At 37.2% G+C, this 17,483-nt stretch overlaps 1 protein-coding gene across 16 annotated transcripts in view; it reads left to right on the top strand.

Annotated features, from left to right (window-relative positions):
- The window catches only part of ABLIM2 (actin binding LIM protein family member 2), a 132,389-nt gene that overhangs the window by 74,049 nt on the left and 40,857 nt on the right, over positions 1 to 17,483 (top strand). For 6 of the 16 annotated variants that reach the window (XM_021395337.1, XM_021395332.1, XM_021395330.1 and 3 more), the window contains 5 exons: positions 2,250 to 2,327; positions 3,143 to 3,230; positions 6,408 to 6,466; positions 10,643 to 10,720; positions 15,051 to 15,197. In XM_021395337.1, the coding sequence (XP_021251012.1) occupies positions 2,250 to 2,327; positions 3,143 to 3,230; positions 6,408 to 6,466; positions 10,643 to 10,720; positions 15,051 to 15,197 (450 nt within the window). The remainder of the gene's footprint in view (positions 1 to 2,249; positions 2,328 to 3,142; positions 3,231 to 6,407; positions 6,467 to 10,642; positions 10,721 to 15,050; positions 15,198 to 17,483) is intronic. The other 10 variants (XM_021395347.1, XM_021395340.1, XM_021395346.1 and 7 more) reach the window with 3 other exon arrangements.

The raw sequence follows: 17,483 nt of genomic DNA, 5'->3' as shown, positions 1-17,483 counted from the left end.
ACTGCTTTGACTCCATCTTTAAATTAAACACTAAGACTTTGACTCAGTGTTTGTGGAAAACTGGTTGGACAATGCTCTTAGAAATACAGCTTGATTTTTGTATGGGCCTGTGTGGAGCCAGAAGTTGGACTCGATGGTCCTTGTGGGTCCCTTCCTACTCAGGATATTCTGTGATTCTATGATAATCTACTACATGAGCAATAAGAGATCTCTTGGAGATTAATGTTGCCTCTGTGTGTGTTGATATTTTATAAATCAAGCAACACTGAGACAACAGTCCATCAAAATTAGTTTTCAAACTGTGCAAATAAGTAAATATGTGGTTAGGAATTTGTTTTCTGCATTAAACTCCCTTACATCAGTATAACCAAGAAAAAGATAACTAGGCCATCATTACAACTAAACTGAAAATGTAAAACAGTTACTGCATGTAAAATTTCTGAATTCTGATGTAATCAAGTGCTCATCTATGAGATGAACTCTCTAAAATACTCTGAGGAGGGACTCTAACATGTCCCCTTCTAGCATGTACCATTCGGGAAAGCCCCTTCGGCATGTACCCAAATGAGATTACATTTTGCGTTTACACCTAACATGTCCAATTCCCATGTCTCAGTATAATTCATGGTATCTAATCAGGCGAAAAATATAAACCTATTTGAGAATACTATGAGTTAATTCCTGCATCAAGTCTGAAACCTCAGATTTAGCTAACACCTATCTTTTAAAAAGATGTGATGTTTTAAATACTGATAAAAGAGTCTAGCATGTCTTGTATTCTGTGCTTTGGTTAGAGGAGAAATGTAACAAAAGTTTGCATGTTCTGGTACAGGTTACATGAGAATGTATTCTGACAGTTTATTTTCGCATAGGAGTAATCGAACTCCCTTAGATAGTGTTTACCTGGGAACTTTATCAGCTGTGCCAAATCTACTGAATTACTGAGGCTATGGATTGCATTAGGAATGTTTGTGTAATATGAATCTGCCAAGAAAAGTAATATTTCTTTTCAACATCATGTTATGAAATTATATGGTGATAGTTCAGTACTCTTCTGTTCTTAAACACCTGTATTCAGGGAAACAATTTTAAACCAGAGGTTTAAAGCCTATACTGATACACAAATTATAGTGTACAGAGGTACACAAAGTTCTAGTGGCTCTTTCAACCTTCTCCAGATTGACGGTTTATGAAACATTCAACATAAGAACATTTTGCTGTGTTGTTAAGGAAATTTCTACTGGACTCAGACTAAACTTCAGAGTTACTTGGTCTCCTGGTTTTTGTTCATAACAGAAGTGGCACTGACCATATGTCACAGCGTTATCTAAGGATCTATGTCTGTGACGGGGACAGCAGGCCCACAGGCCTGGAAAAGAAAGGAGGGAAAAAAAACTGTCGGCGGTTTAGGGGCCGGCCCAGACTGGTCCAGCGGCTAATGCGGCAGGAGACCCACAGACCCACGTCCTGGGGAAGACAAAGGGAAAAGGGGAAAGGTAGAGAACTTGTAGATGGATCTAAAACAAAACAGCGGCACCGATCTGAGGAGGAACGTTAATTTGCTAAATATTATATCGAAATTGAGGCCCTATAAATCAAACAGAGAGAGTTACAAGCTGAGATTCTTACACTGTAAGCTGCACGGGGACCACGTGCTTCTCCGCCGGGTAGGAAGGAAGAGACTCCTGGTCTGCCAGGCGGCTTCACCACCTCCTCCAGACGCAGAGACCCCTGGGGAGTGCAGCTCCTCCCCTTCCCCTCGGAGAACCAAAACACCCAAAAAAGGCAGTCCGCAGGACATTAAGTCTTGAACTGCTAGTGCTTTACATGATGTTATGATGTGGAATACCGACAACAACAAAAAAATCACAAAACCATGACACCATAAACCTAAAATCACGGGCCATTCTGTCTAGCGCTGCAGAATGTGGGGCCAAGGAGAACATAAAGGGCTTACCAAGGTCTGGCTTGTGGTTCCATAGGTGTTTTGAAGAGCGAGGATTGCTGGGAGCATATCCAGAACCTGGCTTTGGGCTGTTGAACCTAACAAGGGTGTGTTCCATATAGAGACCACATGAGTGGTAGGTGAGAACTTTGGATAGAGGGGTGTGTACCTGAAGGAAGTGTGGAATGGAGATGAAACCGGGCTCTTTTTAGTGGTGTCTGGTGCCCAGACAAGAGGCAGTAGGCACAAACTGAAACACAGGAAGTTCTGTCTTAATATCAGGAAGTACTTTTTTACTGTGCAGGTGACTGAGCAGTGGAAGAGGTTGACCAGAGAGGTTGTGGAGTCTCCGTCTTGGAGATCCCTTGCTCCTTTATACCAGGTATTCTACTCCTCTTGAAAAACAATCTGAAGTGAGTGGTGAAAAAGTTGAAATTACAGGGTTCTAACATAACTGGAAATTGAAATTTATGAAAATTGATGACTTACTAACCTTTTCCAAACATATTTCTATTCTCATTCCAGTTGAAAACAGTGGTATTAAATTACAGAGATTACTATCAGAACAATCGGTAACTATTCTGCTTTATCTGAGTGAGGAATTTAGCGCACAGAACCTGAAAGTGTAAGTTCTGAACTAACAGTGCTATTGCCCAGCCACACATGTCCCTCATGGATGCACTTCTATACCCATTATCTGCAAGACACTTTGCTTTTGAAGCAGATACAAACACTCCTTGCACAATATATTTCTTGGTATGCACTAAGAGTATATGTGTAGTGGGGCTGTGAGGAATGTAAATGAGTTTCAAACCTGTGCTCAAGGTTATGGCCTCCCACCTGCCTTGTACAGGTAAGTCCTAAGCTACCTTGCACTTGGTGCGCAGTATGATTGTTTACATGGAAAATGTGTTCCTTTTATAAAAACTGTTTTCTGTTTCATAAATTCACATGCTTAACTATCGCATGTTAACTTTCTTGGGGTAGAGAAGACCACAGTTCCATTTTATAAAGTGAAATGTATATCATCATAAATAGTTATTGCTGATGTATAGGACATTGTTGAACTAATTGAAATTAACTGATTTACTCTAATTATATTCTAGTTGATGGATAAAGCGTCCCTCATCAGAATGAAGCCTCACAATTCACCAGAATGCTGACTCAACTCTACTTTTTTTTTTTTTTCCTGACCAGGCAGGAGAAAAACATTATCACCCCACTTGTGCACGATGTGTGAGGTGCAGTCAGATGTTTGCAGAAGGAGAAGAAATGTATCTTCAAGGTAAAACAAATAAAACAGTTACACTTGGCATCATGGCCCTCTCGCCTATGCCTGCTTTCATGGCTGAGCTGTATTACGTGTATTCTCACTCCACAACTACCAAAGGAAGTGAAGATTGATACATATAGGCTAGGTAAAAGCAAAACCAAAGCAAAAGAACACCTTCCCTCCTCAGCCCCCATTGCTTCTTATTCACGATTACTGCTCTCCTAATTTAAATCCATAGCAAGTGTGAATCACTGAAAGAATAAGTAGTAGTAGTTATTTCCTGTACATGGAACTACTTGACATTAAAGTTTATAAAATTTTCCCTTTACTAGAAAATGTGATTTTTCACCAGTTATAAGTGGTCCAGATAAAAGTTAATACACACATAATACAGTAGGTTCCCTAAAGCTGCCACTGCAAATCTTGGAACAATTCTGTGCCCATTTCCTATTTGCATATAAGGAGAAAATCTCTAGATCCTTACTTAAATTCCCTTCAGTCAGACCTAACTACCCTCAGAAAGTGGAGATGAGGATGTCATGGATCTGAAGCTCTTATCAGACAACAGGCAAATACCAGAGGCAGCCATAAGCTTGGGCAGGAGAAATTCATTTTTTGTTTTCAGAAAATTTCAGTGGTAATAGTAAAGAATTGCTCTGTGACTTATTCATTAAGAATAATAATAATTTTTAAAAATTAATACAGATACAAACTAAAATCTGCATTTCAGATGTAGCAAGTTTTCACTGTACTAAACTGATCAAAGTAAAAAAGGTATACATAGTTAAATACAGGGTCAGTCTCCAGGGAAAATGAAAGCTTTTGCCAGCATCTTTAATTGGCCCTATGTTCTCAAAGCAAAATAGAAAAGAGAAACTCAGTAAGATGTGGGAACTGCAAAGTTGTATATTATCTCAAAATTACATGCTTGCCCAGATCTGTATTACAACTTATGCAATTGCCCACAGTTTTCTAGATGTGTACTTTGAAGTCATTCTTTAAGCTGGAGAAGTTAGACCTTAAAAATGCAACAGTAAGATCTAATTATAATTTAGTATGTTATTCAAAATGACAATTATATTGTCACTTTGGTTTACTACGAGAACTAGCTCATTAAAGGACATAATGATTCTTGTCTGTGCTCATGTGTTCTTTCTCAAGAGCCAGAGAATGCTGTGGTTCTTCCAATTGCAAAGTAGCTTAGCAGTACTAAAATCCCCTGGGAAAATCATGCTTTAAAGAAAGATATCAAACTACGGTTTTGTTTCTAGATTTCAAACCCTCAGAAACCAGACTGTAATTAATCTTTTTAAGTTCATTTTATTGTAAGGATGGGTATTAGTTTTTGTGCTGATTTTTAGTTCGAATAGTTACAAACTATGCCCAATTCCTACTTATTTGAACTCATCTTAATCATTTTATTTTCTGATGCGTGAAACATTCCTACCAACTTTTTATCATACACTTTTTATCTTCAAATGAAGAACAGCTTCCATTAGAAATTGGTGTTAACTCTGTGAAAGATCTGTGATTAGATACTCGGACTAGCTGACCAGATGTGTTAGATACTTTATAAAACCCAGGGTTTTATAAAAACTTTCTTAATCTCTTTACTAAACTAAAGTTACCTAAGGTGTTGCAGACCTGAAAGTCTTTAGCAGTCAAGAAATGTATGACTTCTGGGTGAAATGACCCTTTTTCTTCTAAATGAAAAGTTTCCCAGACAGTTTTGTGTGACTACAGATGGGAGTAAGTCATTCAAAATAGTTGATCTAATTACTATTTAAAACCACTGCGTTTCTGTGGCATCTGGGACAAGCTCCTTCAGTGGACAAGTTCAGACATATTCATAATTGGAACATAAACTAGCATTGAATTTGAAGGTGCTATTAAGCCATTTTTTGGTGGTTACATCCCCAGAGAACTTCAAAAACTTAGTAAACTTAATTTATCCTGTTTGAACTTACAGATAGTCTTGTACTGCTTTAGTCTGAGTTCATCTGGATTATTTCTGTAAAACAACTTCTGATGTTCTCCATCTCCCTTCTGGGAAATAGACTTTCTGTTTCTATCTTGTTTCCAAAATCCACTGGTGAAGAAAACTATCAAACTGCTGTGAAAACAAAGCATTTCCTATTGGTGTTCTCCACCCAGTAAAAATATTTAACATTTATAACACAGAAGTTCTCAACTTCCCATTTAGTTAGAAAGAAGTTACTGTGCACTGATGTTATTTAACTGTGCAGAGAAATGCTTTATCTTGTGCCTTGTCCTACATCAGACTGCCATTAACATAATAGTTCCTTTTTACTGTTAAAATTTACAGATAAATCTTTATTTTATATAGATACGCACATTCCACTTCCTCTGAACACTGAACACAATGAGTATTGAGTGTTGTGTTCAACTATTGACTTTTTTTCTTTTTGGCAGATTCAAAACTCCTAAGTTACTCAGTTTCTTTTTCACAATTATGTTGACATATATGTCTGGTGTTCATAACCCTCTCATGAATAGATATATGAAGTATAGAATTGGTTCATGTATTTTCTGCTTTATCTAAGATGGACATTCCCCTGAATTAGGCAGTTCTTCAATATTTGGTTTGTATGACACAAGCATGTAGTGCAAGAGCAGTACAATGCAGAATTTTGAAAAAAAGGACTGAATTTTCATCTACTTTTAATGCCACAGTGTTATTCCTTTCCATCAATATGTGCTGCTTAGGATACCCTGGGCCAAACTATTACATGATTATGTACAACAAGAGAACAAGAAGATCCAAGTTCATATAAGGAAATATAAAATTACCATGAGAGTGGAGCATGTTGCACAGAAATGCTGTGGGTCTCCATCCTTGGAGATAACTCATAACCCAACCAAGAACAGCTCTAAGCTGCTGCTGGAATGTGACCTTCTGCAAGCAGGAGGTTGGGCTGGAGTGATCCTGTATAACATTTCTTAAGTTTTGAAGTTAATTTTGCATATGGAAATCCATGTATCTTTCTGAAGCACACCTAGTTTTTTAGATGTTTTTGTCCAGGCTTACCGATGTGGAGAAGTTGTTATTGCTAGCTTTGGAACTATGCATGGAATCGTGACTGTAGTGGAATCAGTCAGCATGTTGTATCTTGTAAGAAATGCTTATTAGGGAACCAAATTAAGCACAACTTTAAACTTACTCTCCAGGTACATCCATCTGGCATCCAGTTTGTAGACAGGCTGCCAAGACTGAAGAAAAAAACAAGGTAAATTACCTTATTTTTTTTTGCCCAGTATTACTTTGTTGTCATATTAGTTTCGATCTTTTTTTTTTTCTTTTTTCAGCAGACACAGAGGGGAGGGTTTTGAGTTTTTTCACTACTGAAATTTTAAGCTTTAATGACTGAAACATAGAAGATTGGAGAAGCACTTTATATTCTGGTTTTACTTCTGATTAAAGCTACAGCTTAAGGACAATAATAACCTAAGAGTTGTACATATAAGCTGAACATGGAAAAATGTGAAAATATGGATAGAGAAGAAAAAAAAAAGTTAATTTTTAATTTCTGCCTGATTATGACATGATTGGTGCATGACCTTTTCTCTTTTTATGTGGTTCTGCACTTAAAAGATCAGAGGAATTTCACTTCATTTGTTTTTACAAAAAAAAAAAAAAAGACGAATGCCAAAAACAAAAAACCCACCCTCTCCTTGGAATTTCATTTTTATTATTTGCATGTGAAAAATTGGCAAGCCAGCCCCAACTTAATTTAATCTCTGGCTTTGAATACCTCCTTAAGTTGGATGATTTGTGCATCTGTCTTTATGCAAGGGGAAAGAGGGAGAGTTCTGGCAACTTTAACATTAATTACAAGGCTAGCAGATGAATAAGCTGCCCGTAGGAAATGAAGAATTAATCTGTAGCTGGGGAAATGATCTCTCTGAAGTGGTGGGACTGAGATGCAGCTATCTCATTTAACGCAGAGGCCAACTACAGGGCTTTTCAGCTCTGCTTTTCTCTGATGCTCCAAGTGGTATCCTTGGTATCCTGCTCAGAAAAGCTTTGCTTTGATTCGAGTCTTGAACACAAGTCACATGGGACAAGTCAGAGCAGCAGGCAGCAGCTATAAAAAGAGTGTTTACAAATCTGGTGTGTTAGCAAGTGCCACTTGGACTAAATTACAGTTTTGAAAAAATATTGTTCTGGGCTTTATCCTGAAAGATCCTGGCTGTAGTTTTTGTAGCTATGTACTGAGGAAATGATTGCTTGGGTATTCCTTGGCAAGCTCTGAGTATCAAATAAGTGGCATTTCAGAATAAAAAAAACTTTATTGTCAAAATGCTTCGGTTTAATAAGTTCTGCTGATTTTGTCTAGTAGTACTATGCAGTATTTCAGGCTTCCTGAGGATTTCATTCTGCCTGAGTACCTGAAAGTGCAGGGCTAAAACCCAATGCATTTTATGGAAAATGTAGTAGGATTTTTTTTTCCTCCTTCAATGAAAGGTGGACACTGTTGTCCTGGGCTCTCGTGTAACACATCTCTCCTGAGCACTGGGAGTCTGCCCCTTCCTCAGCAGGGGAGGATGTCTGTACCTGAAAGTCAGTGGGACTTTTGCCTGAGCACAAAAAATATATAGAATAAAGCTCAAAGAATTTTTCCAAGACTGTTTTTTTTTTCCTTTTTTTCCTTTTCCTTGGGGTTTCCTTCTCTTATTTCTTGTTCTGATACTTACACTCATTAATGAAACAGCCAAACAAAACAAAACAAACAAACAACAAAAAAAAAAAAACAAGAAGGAAAGATGCTGTTTGAAAGAGGGTAGTGGTAGAATTTCCAGCATACCTAGGTGGTAAAGTTGGGAATGGGATACACCAATTGATCGGCTTTCTGGTCAATCTTTGCAGAGTGCTTTATATTTTTACATTGACATAAGCACAGCATGTAACTAAAGTAGGTGACAGAAGGAGAAGCAAGAAGTGGCATCACACTCCAAAACTTTGGAGATGGAGTGGAAGGGAAAAAGAAGCTGTGAAAGACAATGACAGTGAGAAGAAAAACATTAGGAGAATGAGATTGTAAGCAGAGATAAAGCTGGAAATGGCAGAAGAAATCAGAGTAGAAAGAAGAAATAAGGAGTACAGAGAAAAGAAGTGAACAGGAGCAATAGAGTCCAGTGAGATGCAAGTTTTTGTGGCAAAAGATGGAAGGTTATGTGCAGTGGGCATGGATTAAGGATGGTAAAAGTGGTAATGGATCATGAAGAGAATATAGAATATGTGAGATGTAGAATGAACAGGTTTTAATCACTAGGAATAAAAATGGGACAGTTTGTGGGAGTAACTGAATAGAATAAGAACACCTCAGAAAGAAGAGACTCTGCACTTTGCAAAAGTTAGAAGCTATAATGAATTGTAGTTTTTCTTGAAAAGAGAATAGCACCTCTAAGATGAGGAAAGCCACTGAAAGAGCTCTGAGAATTTATTATGCATTACTAAATATAGTCAGACTTGTATACCATGACTTTTACATAACTATGGTAAACTGCTACATATTAAAGCACATTCCACTGATGTGTGTGACATAAAGAAGCCCTGAGGTTAAACAAAAACTGTCATTTGACTTCAGTGGGCTTTAAAACAGTGGAATAGTACATTGGAATAGGAGTTTTCTTGAGCTTTTTTCTCTACAGCAATGGAACTTCTGTAATGACATCATGAAAAAGAATTATAGCTTGCGTGTGACATCAGTGCATTGATGACACTTTCATGTAATTTATACAATTTCTGGAAAACTGCAGCATGCTTTAGCTATGCAGCAGAGCATTTGCAGTTACGCCATCTGTGCTGAGTCAACATCTCAATGTTCAGCAACAGTTATTTCTCAGAGAATACTGTACTGATGTTTTGCCTGGCCCCTGGACTTCCTGAGCTTGTCCAGAGCCTTCATGTGAGACAACTGAAAATGAGAGGAAGAAAATGAGAGGAAGAAAATGCCAAAATCCCAGTCAGACATTTCAAAAAAACAAAACTCTTTTTAATATGGATGATATCTCCATATTTATAGTCTCGGAGAAGCCCATAGGACTATTTGTGCTAAAGAAGGTCAGTGGAAGGGTGGTTATGATTGCTGAGTTTGTTCATTCTGCTAATGCAGTACATTATAGAGATGAAGAATTACTTCTTTTGTATGATCCATGGAATTTTTTTTTTGCTTTTAGTCATTCCTTCTTGCTATATCATATTTAAAAAATCATGTTTCCCGTGAAAATATTTAGCAATTGCAATTAAATGATTTTAACTCTACAATGAACAGTCCACCTCTCTCTGTAGCTGCTGTTGTATGAAGCAGCCATTCACCCTCTGCTTGGTAAGGAATTCTTCTACTACTCATACTCAAGTTCTCTGTCAGCAAACTCCATAGTATGGACTGTGTTAATGCCTGTCATACTGATACTTCTGAGAGAAGACATATACACACATGTCTTCTAAAAATTAGCAAACATTCCAAGAAAAGACTGAAATAGTAGGATGTTACCTTGACCTGAGACTTCAGTAATGCCAAATTCCTTTTAAGGGTTTGAGCAGTTGTAACATCCACATAAGAAGCATTTGTTGAGACAGTAAATAAAAGTTATTGTGAGTAAATGGCAAAATACCTACTTCTTGCAATCAGGATTAGATTTCTTCGGAGGTGAGAAAAAGTATTTTATGATGGATTGACATGTACGGATAAAATGAGGATATGAAAACATGGACCTCTTACTGAGATTTGTTTGAACTTCAGTTATGAGGTTATCAGGTCTGTTGAGTCATTGTTAATATCGTTGTGCCTCAAAACGCTTTTTTATTTAAAAGTAATTTTTTTTTTCATCATAAAGGAATCTACTAAAAGGAAAGCAATATTTGCTGTCACTGGATGCTGCAATGATTGAAAACAGAGCAAAACTACCTGCATTAAAATTAATCTCTTGCAATTAGGGAAAGGAAAGCAAACCTGTAGGGTGTCTGACTCAGATTCTTCTGCAGGATGTCAGAAGATTTGTTTGCTGTGAGTGAATGACACAGTACAGTGACGTGTTACAGAAGCAGCTATATCAGTTTGACATTACAACCATAGAGTAAAAATGTTACAAACAGATCATCTCGTGACCCCAGATTCTCCAGAGCTGCTGTAAATTTAGCTGTCTCCGGTAGCATCCAATGGCCACCCTGGAAGCCCAGCCCCTTCTGAAGGGAAGGGGGATGAGCAAGTTGTATATAAAATCATTCTGTGTTTTCAAACTGTTTGTAAGTAGTGACAGTTTTTCAAGTTTTTGATATACCTGTCCATTCTGAGCTCACTATGACTTGCTATTTTGACCAGTGAATGTTAAATTCAAAGAAATGGCTCCCTCTTGTCTATCCTTTTCTTCTCTGTTTCATATCTCTTCTCCTACCATAGGAAACAAGGACTTCCTCTGAGAGTATAATTTCTGTACCTGCTTCAAGTACATCAGGTTCCCCAAGCCGTGTTATCTATGTGAGTATTTTGTATTTACAGCACTTAGAGTACCAATAGAGTGTGGTTTATACTACAGGATCCAAACTACCACAATACTTTCTAAAAATAAATTTTAAGTGAACGCTGCAATGCACAGGTAGATTACAAGCTTAAATTTGAATACTACTTGCCTAAATCTAGCCCCTAAGCCTGCATCTGATTACATGTGAAAATACGTGTATGTGATAGCAGGACTCAGGCCTCAACAAATTCCAGTCCTTAAACTCAGAGGATCTTTGGTGTGTTTCTTGTCTGATAAGTACTAACTCTGGAATGTTCACAGAGTTTAAAAACTGGACTAATATGATAAAAGCTTATGCTGAGTATACCTCAGCTGTAGTAATTACTGTAGGTAACATTCGTGAGCACTACCTCTTGGTAACTAATATGTAGAAATATGCAGCATTCCCAGGGCTATTCTTTGTCCAAGTGTCCCTGGGGATGGTAGGTCATTCTCACTGAATGGTACCAGAGGGAATTGCTGGAGATGTGATTGACTTTATTATGCTACGATTAAGAGCTAGTATTTATTCCACTGAGACAAGCAAAACAATGCCTTGGAGCCAAGCTTGCCTTTATTCTTCAAATATAAATTATTTTGAATAAAATAACCTTTTATATTAGTGAGACTTTGCTGGAAGTGTAGGAATTGCCCCTTATCTAAATGGCTATCAGTGCTTCTAAGTTTTCCTTCCAGCTGAGTTCCACGCAAATGCACGCTAGGGATTATTCCCAGTAAAAATAAGTCATTGCCATAACTTCTGTGAAGGCAGTTCACTATGCTAGGAGACTAGTATTATGTAAATGTTTTCTTTTAGCATTTTCTTCTGGTATCTCTCAAGGCATATCCCACTTCATTGTTTTTATAACCATGAGCATTCTTCTAAGGTTTATGTACTTTTAGTAAGAGTGTGTTTTTCTTAGTTTTGTGATTACAGCTTTAAATATGCTTCACAGGTTTTTTACAGTCAAGGACAAACCTCCATTTTTTTCTTTTTTTTTTTTCCAAAGAATATCATTAGATTAGGAGACAGCCCATATGTTTGTTACTGTAATATACTTTGGAGGCATCTGGGACTGTGAAAGAATAAAGTTCTCTAGCAAATATGAGTCAATTAGGAAAAAAGATTTCCCAGAGGCGTGCAAGTTCTTGCTATGTCTCATCTATGACTGCTTAATTGTCAGAAAGCTTTGAGATTGATTAAATCCTATTTCATCCTATTGCCATGAACAGAAGAGTAAAAAAGAATTAAAAATTTGTTATTGAACTTATATATTATCAAAATGATCCTTTGGCTATCTTTTGTATATTTTCTATTACAAGAGTGCTATGATATGCAGACATGCTCAAGATTTGTCTTGGGAACTTTCATGATTGCTTTAACCAAATCTAAGTTTATTCTGGCACTGAAAGAAAGGCCCCTCTCACACTTGGTCCTGCTCTTCTCCAGCCATGTTTTCCAGTCTCCTCTTTGATGCTAATGGGTACACAGAGGTATGTTCAGTCAGATTTGAGACAATCTCCAGCTAGAAAATAACCTAGAAAACACTTTTTTTAATTGTTAGAGAATAACCCAGGAAAAAAGACTGCTAACAAAGATCAACGCAGGCAGAGCAGGTTGGAAAGCACTTGCAAGAGAGTAACTTTCATTCATGGATTTCTGTCATGAAAACAAATGATGAAGTTGTACCTTAACAGCTGGTGAGCTCTTTGAAGCATTGTATTTGAGAAAAGAACATTTAAAGAGCATAGTTAAAGCTCAGTTAAACCATGATTTTGTAGCATGTATTCTTCCAAAGGCATCAAGTCTGGGGAATGTGATCATTCTAAATGCAGCATCTTGTGGGTTACATGTTTCTGGGCCATGGCATACTGGCCAGCTAAGGAACAATTAAGAAAGCATTTTTTGTCTTAACCTGAGTATGGTTCATGCAGACCATCTACTAAAGCTGTTTATCTTTTTTTCTTCTGTTGATTTTTGACTGTGTTGTCTTTTTGTTCTGAGAGGGCATAGGCTAATGCCCTTTGAAGTTAATGGGGATCTTTTAATTAGCTTCTGTGGTGGCTAGATTATATCCTGGCTGAAATTTCCTCCAGTGCAGACTTCTTTGAGTCACTGCATACCATGTAAAAATTTTCTTCCAGTTAATGTCTAGATTGTGTCATTAAATAGGGCTTAAATAAAAGTACTTATTTATATTTATCTAAATTCTAAGGAAAATTAGGAAGTTCCTTCAACGATGTACCTAACTGGAAGGTTTAGTTTAGGTTACAAAGCTGTGTTGTACATGCTTATACTAGGAATAGAAATTGTATTACATTTTTATACACAATCATATTTGCTGTTTTAAGATTGTAGGAGTAAATATTCCAAATGAAAAAGATACTCTAAATTTAGTATGGTTTTAACAGAATCCAGAATACCCAATTATTGAAGAAATGGCTTAAAGCCTCTTAGCTGTAATTTGAGTCTTCTCTAGAGTATTTAAATTCCACTCAAGTTGAAAGTAGTAGTTCCATTTGTAGAATGGAGTGTTTAGAAAGCAACTGTATCTCTAAGGTGTTTTTGTCATTTAAAATTGCCTATATTTGAATATTTAGACAGAAAGGAATTTTGAGAGTAGGAAAGTTTTACTCCTGATATTTCTGAAGTCTTATGGCAGGATCTGATGTTGCACTTCTACATGGAGAGACAGGGGCTAAAACTATCATAATTCTCATTCACATATACCCAGTTCTGAACTTCTCTGAATTCACTAAAATAATCTCCACAGCTGTGGATACCTTTAAAAAGATACTATCACAGCCTCCTTGGTCTTCATGGGCTACAATGCTTTCCAAAGTTTTCCTGGAGCAGATCAGAGAGACAGATTCCTGGTCTTTGAATGAAATGTCCCTGTATCAGAGGTTTCCACTGGCTTCCCAGTGAGAAAGGATTTATTTTCATTAAAGGGCTGTTTTGTTACTCTTTAGCATCTGAAGTAGCTGCAAGAAAAATGAGATCACTGTGTCATCCTTAAGAATCAGATATTTGATTAAAACAAATTTCGTCACTAGTTTTGAAAAATTATGGTAGTTATAGTGGCTTCATTCAACTTCCTTAGTTAAGAAAAATCTTCCATTTTTCCATGTTGCTTGTGCTGCATAATTCATGCACTGTTTTAGGAAAAGAGAGAAATGAAAGTTGACATGCTACATTTCTCCTGCATGATTAACCTAATGGAAAACTTCCCTAGAAAATCTCTTCAACTTCTTATCTCATACCAAAAAAAATACTCACTTCACACGTAAATCCTTGATACTTCTGTATTTTTTGCACATGGAAAGCATTATTACAGTTTGACAGCTGATCATGCAGAGATTCTCAGAGAACGGTGAGATTCAGTCATCATTTTGCTGCCAAAAGAACAAAGAATTTATCATTCTGCAAAGCCTGAGGTAGGAACTAGACAATTACACTGCCCATTTTTCCCCTCTGTGGCCGATTTGTTGTTCTATCTGCAAGTCTAGTACATGTTGGATACAGTTTTGGTGCAAGTTACCGTTATTCTAAGGATAATCTGTGAAAATATGGCATTTGATAATCTTACTTTTGGAATAAGGATACTAGGAGGACAATGGGAAGTGAAGCAGCTGGCAGAGAGTAAGCTCCTTCCTTCTGTTGGTGGAGTGAATCTCCTGAAAGGATCTGAACTTTTCTTAAGTGGTATCTGTAATCTTACCAACTAACCCACCACAGTGCAAATCCATCCTCTGTTGGCTTTTAACCCATAATTAAGGGCTACTTAGAAATAGTCAAGAAAGGAGGTAAAGTTGTGGGATACAACTGCATGGAAAAAAATTAAAGACCTGACTAATGTTTGTCAGCATCTGGATAGTATATGTTGGAAATACACATTTGATTATTCCCTACTGCATATGATAGGGGAACCCTGCACGCCAAAACCATGTTAAAATGAAGGTTGTTTTACCTGTGAAAAACTAGTGTCTTGTAGAAAGGCTACATGTCTCCTTGTCCAGCTAACAATCAGTAGAATATAACCAAGGGAACTGGAACCATGGCATGCTATTCCTAATAGTGTAAATGTAAGTGACAAATAAAAGTAGAACGCACCAGTATATTAAAAGAAAAGCAAAAGTAAAAGATAGCATTGTGTCGTAAATATAAGATACCTAAATTTGCACAAATAGGAAAGTAGCTTATTACTATGATGACAACTCTTCTACCTACATATATCTGTCCTTTTCTGATTGCATCCTGATCATATTCGTTCTTATTCTCACTTCTTTCTTTCCTCCTTTTCTTAGGCAAAGCTTGGAGATGAAATTCTTGACTACAGGGATTTGGCTGCTCTTCCTAAAAATAAAGCCATCTATAACATTGATCGCCCAGATATGATCTCCTATTCTCCATATATCAGTTACTCTTCAGATGACAGGCATAGTTACGGGGAGGTACTGAAACATGGGTATTTTTTTAATATGAATTTGAGATTTAATGTGCACCATTAAACATTGTTGAACACTCAAATGTGCAGAATTAAAAATATATATATTATAACTTCAATTAATTGACTCATGCCATCCATTCATTCACAAAGCATTTTAGCCTTCCAGAAAATTTCCATTTCACTGTTCAGTTCATGGAAATTAAGGAATTACATTCTGTGATCATTTTTAAACAGATGATGTCTAATTAAAATACGCTTTTCTTTGAAAGGAGTAGTTCTACATGCATGTGATGGGAAACAAGATCCATTGCTGATCAAAATGCAGGAATCAGCAGCAAAGCCAAACAACTTTCATGATTTTTTTTTTTTTAATTGTACTATGTTATTTTGGTAACAAAACAATGTTCAACTGTCCCTTACTAAAGTTTGCCTCATGTCATGCATGTATTTTGATCTATTCATATGCAGAGCTAATGTTAAGCATTTTGTGCTAATGAAATCTAATTTAAGGTAATCTCATTAATTCTAATTCTGGTTGTTTTTTTGTGTATGTGAAACATTTGTATATAACTCCTGTCATACAAGTTAGCTTTTCTTCCCTTATCATATCTACCTTTTTATTTCAATTTCTAATTTCTCCTAGAATTTGAGGTACTTTTTTACAAATTTAACCTTTCTGATACACTGCATATATTTGTAAGTTAAATACTATCTAGTGTGAAAGTCTTTTTTTTCTGTGTATGTAAATGGATTGCTAGAAATGAATACTAGAAATAATAGCCATGCTATGTATTATAGTTGCCCTAGTCCTGCTATCACCAGTGCCTTTTATGTTTACCACTGAAGTCTCCAGCACTACTCTCAGGTAAAGTGCATCGTGTCAGATCTTGCAGACTCACTTCCAAATCTTTCTTGTACAGTGCTGAACCACAGTAACTCCAATATAATGAGTGCTAAAAGAATTAAGGTTGTATCTAGTAACAGGTTTAAATGTTATTAAATGGTTACTGAATTCAGTGAAGTGAAAGCTGCTGTCTCTCTCTGAATCTGTGCAGTGTAAACACTTCCTTTCTACGTCAAAAGATGTCGGTGCCTCTCCTCAACTGCCTGTTTACATCTGACCTTGGCAGAATTGCCATCTAGACTTGACAGAGGTGCATGTGCTCAGCAACTTTCTGCTGAGCTCCTCTCAAAGTTCAGTCATTACACATGCTGCAAGGCAATAGTTATAAAACCATCTCACCCACCAAAAATCTGAGGTCCCGCTGGAGAGAGTTTCCCCCATCTGCCTCCAGTGTCTCCTTGGCCATTTGCTACTACTATTACTCTCCTTTTCAAGAGTAAGTGCCCATGTGGCTGAGCTGGGTCTGAGGTTTAGTCTGGAGCACTGGAGTGATCTAACCCAGTCTTGTTGGAATCCAGTGGCTAGGAAGCTTGGGAACCTCTGCATCACAATTTTAGGAGTGGGATAGAAGGTTGTTTCAGCTGCAGTTCTTAAAAAAACAACCAACTTTTCTTAAAACAAACAAAAAATAAAAACAGCAAACAGGGCATTGCTGCTGTCACCTGCTTCTAGTATTAGTAGTTAGCTTGCTACAGGAAATGTTTATTGGGACAGTTGGGCTCATCACCCTCATCAGAATATAAATTTCTTAACAGACTATAAAATTGGACTTTTTCCCTTGGGGCTGGAGGGAGATACCTTGGTTCACTTGGGAACGATCACCCAGAACCTGCCCACAAAGCATCTGCTTGCTTGCACCCAAAGACCCAAGTGAGACCCAGGATTGGATGTTCGCTTGAACGCTGGTTGCTGGCATGTAGGTAGACTCATACCTAGCTTAAAGCTCACTTATTGTTTACCAGTTATGATTAAAATACAAGACTTAACCTGAACTGACCATTCATGGTCAAAAAGTGGACATGCTTTAAAGCACGAACTCTATTTCATGTCATGTCTGCTCTTCCCTCAATGTTTGCACCACTAGGTCAAAGCGTGCTTGGGTATATCAGTTCTGATGGAGGTATTTATGTCATGAAGACTGCAGTGATATCTTAAAAGAAGAAAATAATAGTATCTGGTCATCTCCTTTTAGGTATGTCAGCTAGTGAAGGGACTTTTGGGCTACTCTGTTTTCCATCCACACTCTCATGATGCTCCAAATATTTACATCCTTGATACTGGCACGGTAAAAAAATATATATATATGGTGTTTTTCAACCTTCAGCATCCTGGCTATACCTGCAGCTCCAAGTAGTTTCAGTAGATTTGTGCTCAAGTAATCAAGCT

This window comes from Numida meleagris, chromosome 4, assembly GCF_002078875.1.
Source record: "Numida meleagris isolate 19003 breed g44 Domestic line chromosome 4, NumMel1.0, whole genome shotgun sequence".
Taxonomy (NCBI): Eukaryota; Metazoa; Chordata; class Aves; order Galliformes; family Numididae; genus Numida; species Numida meleagris.
Note: the sequence above shows the minus strand (reverse complement) of the source record. Positions and strands in the feature narration are given on the sequence as shown.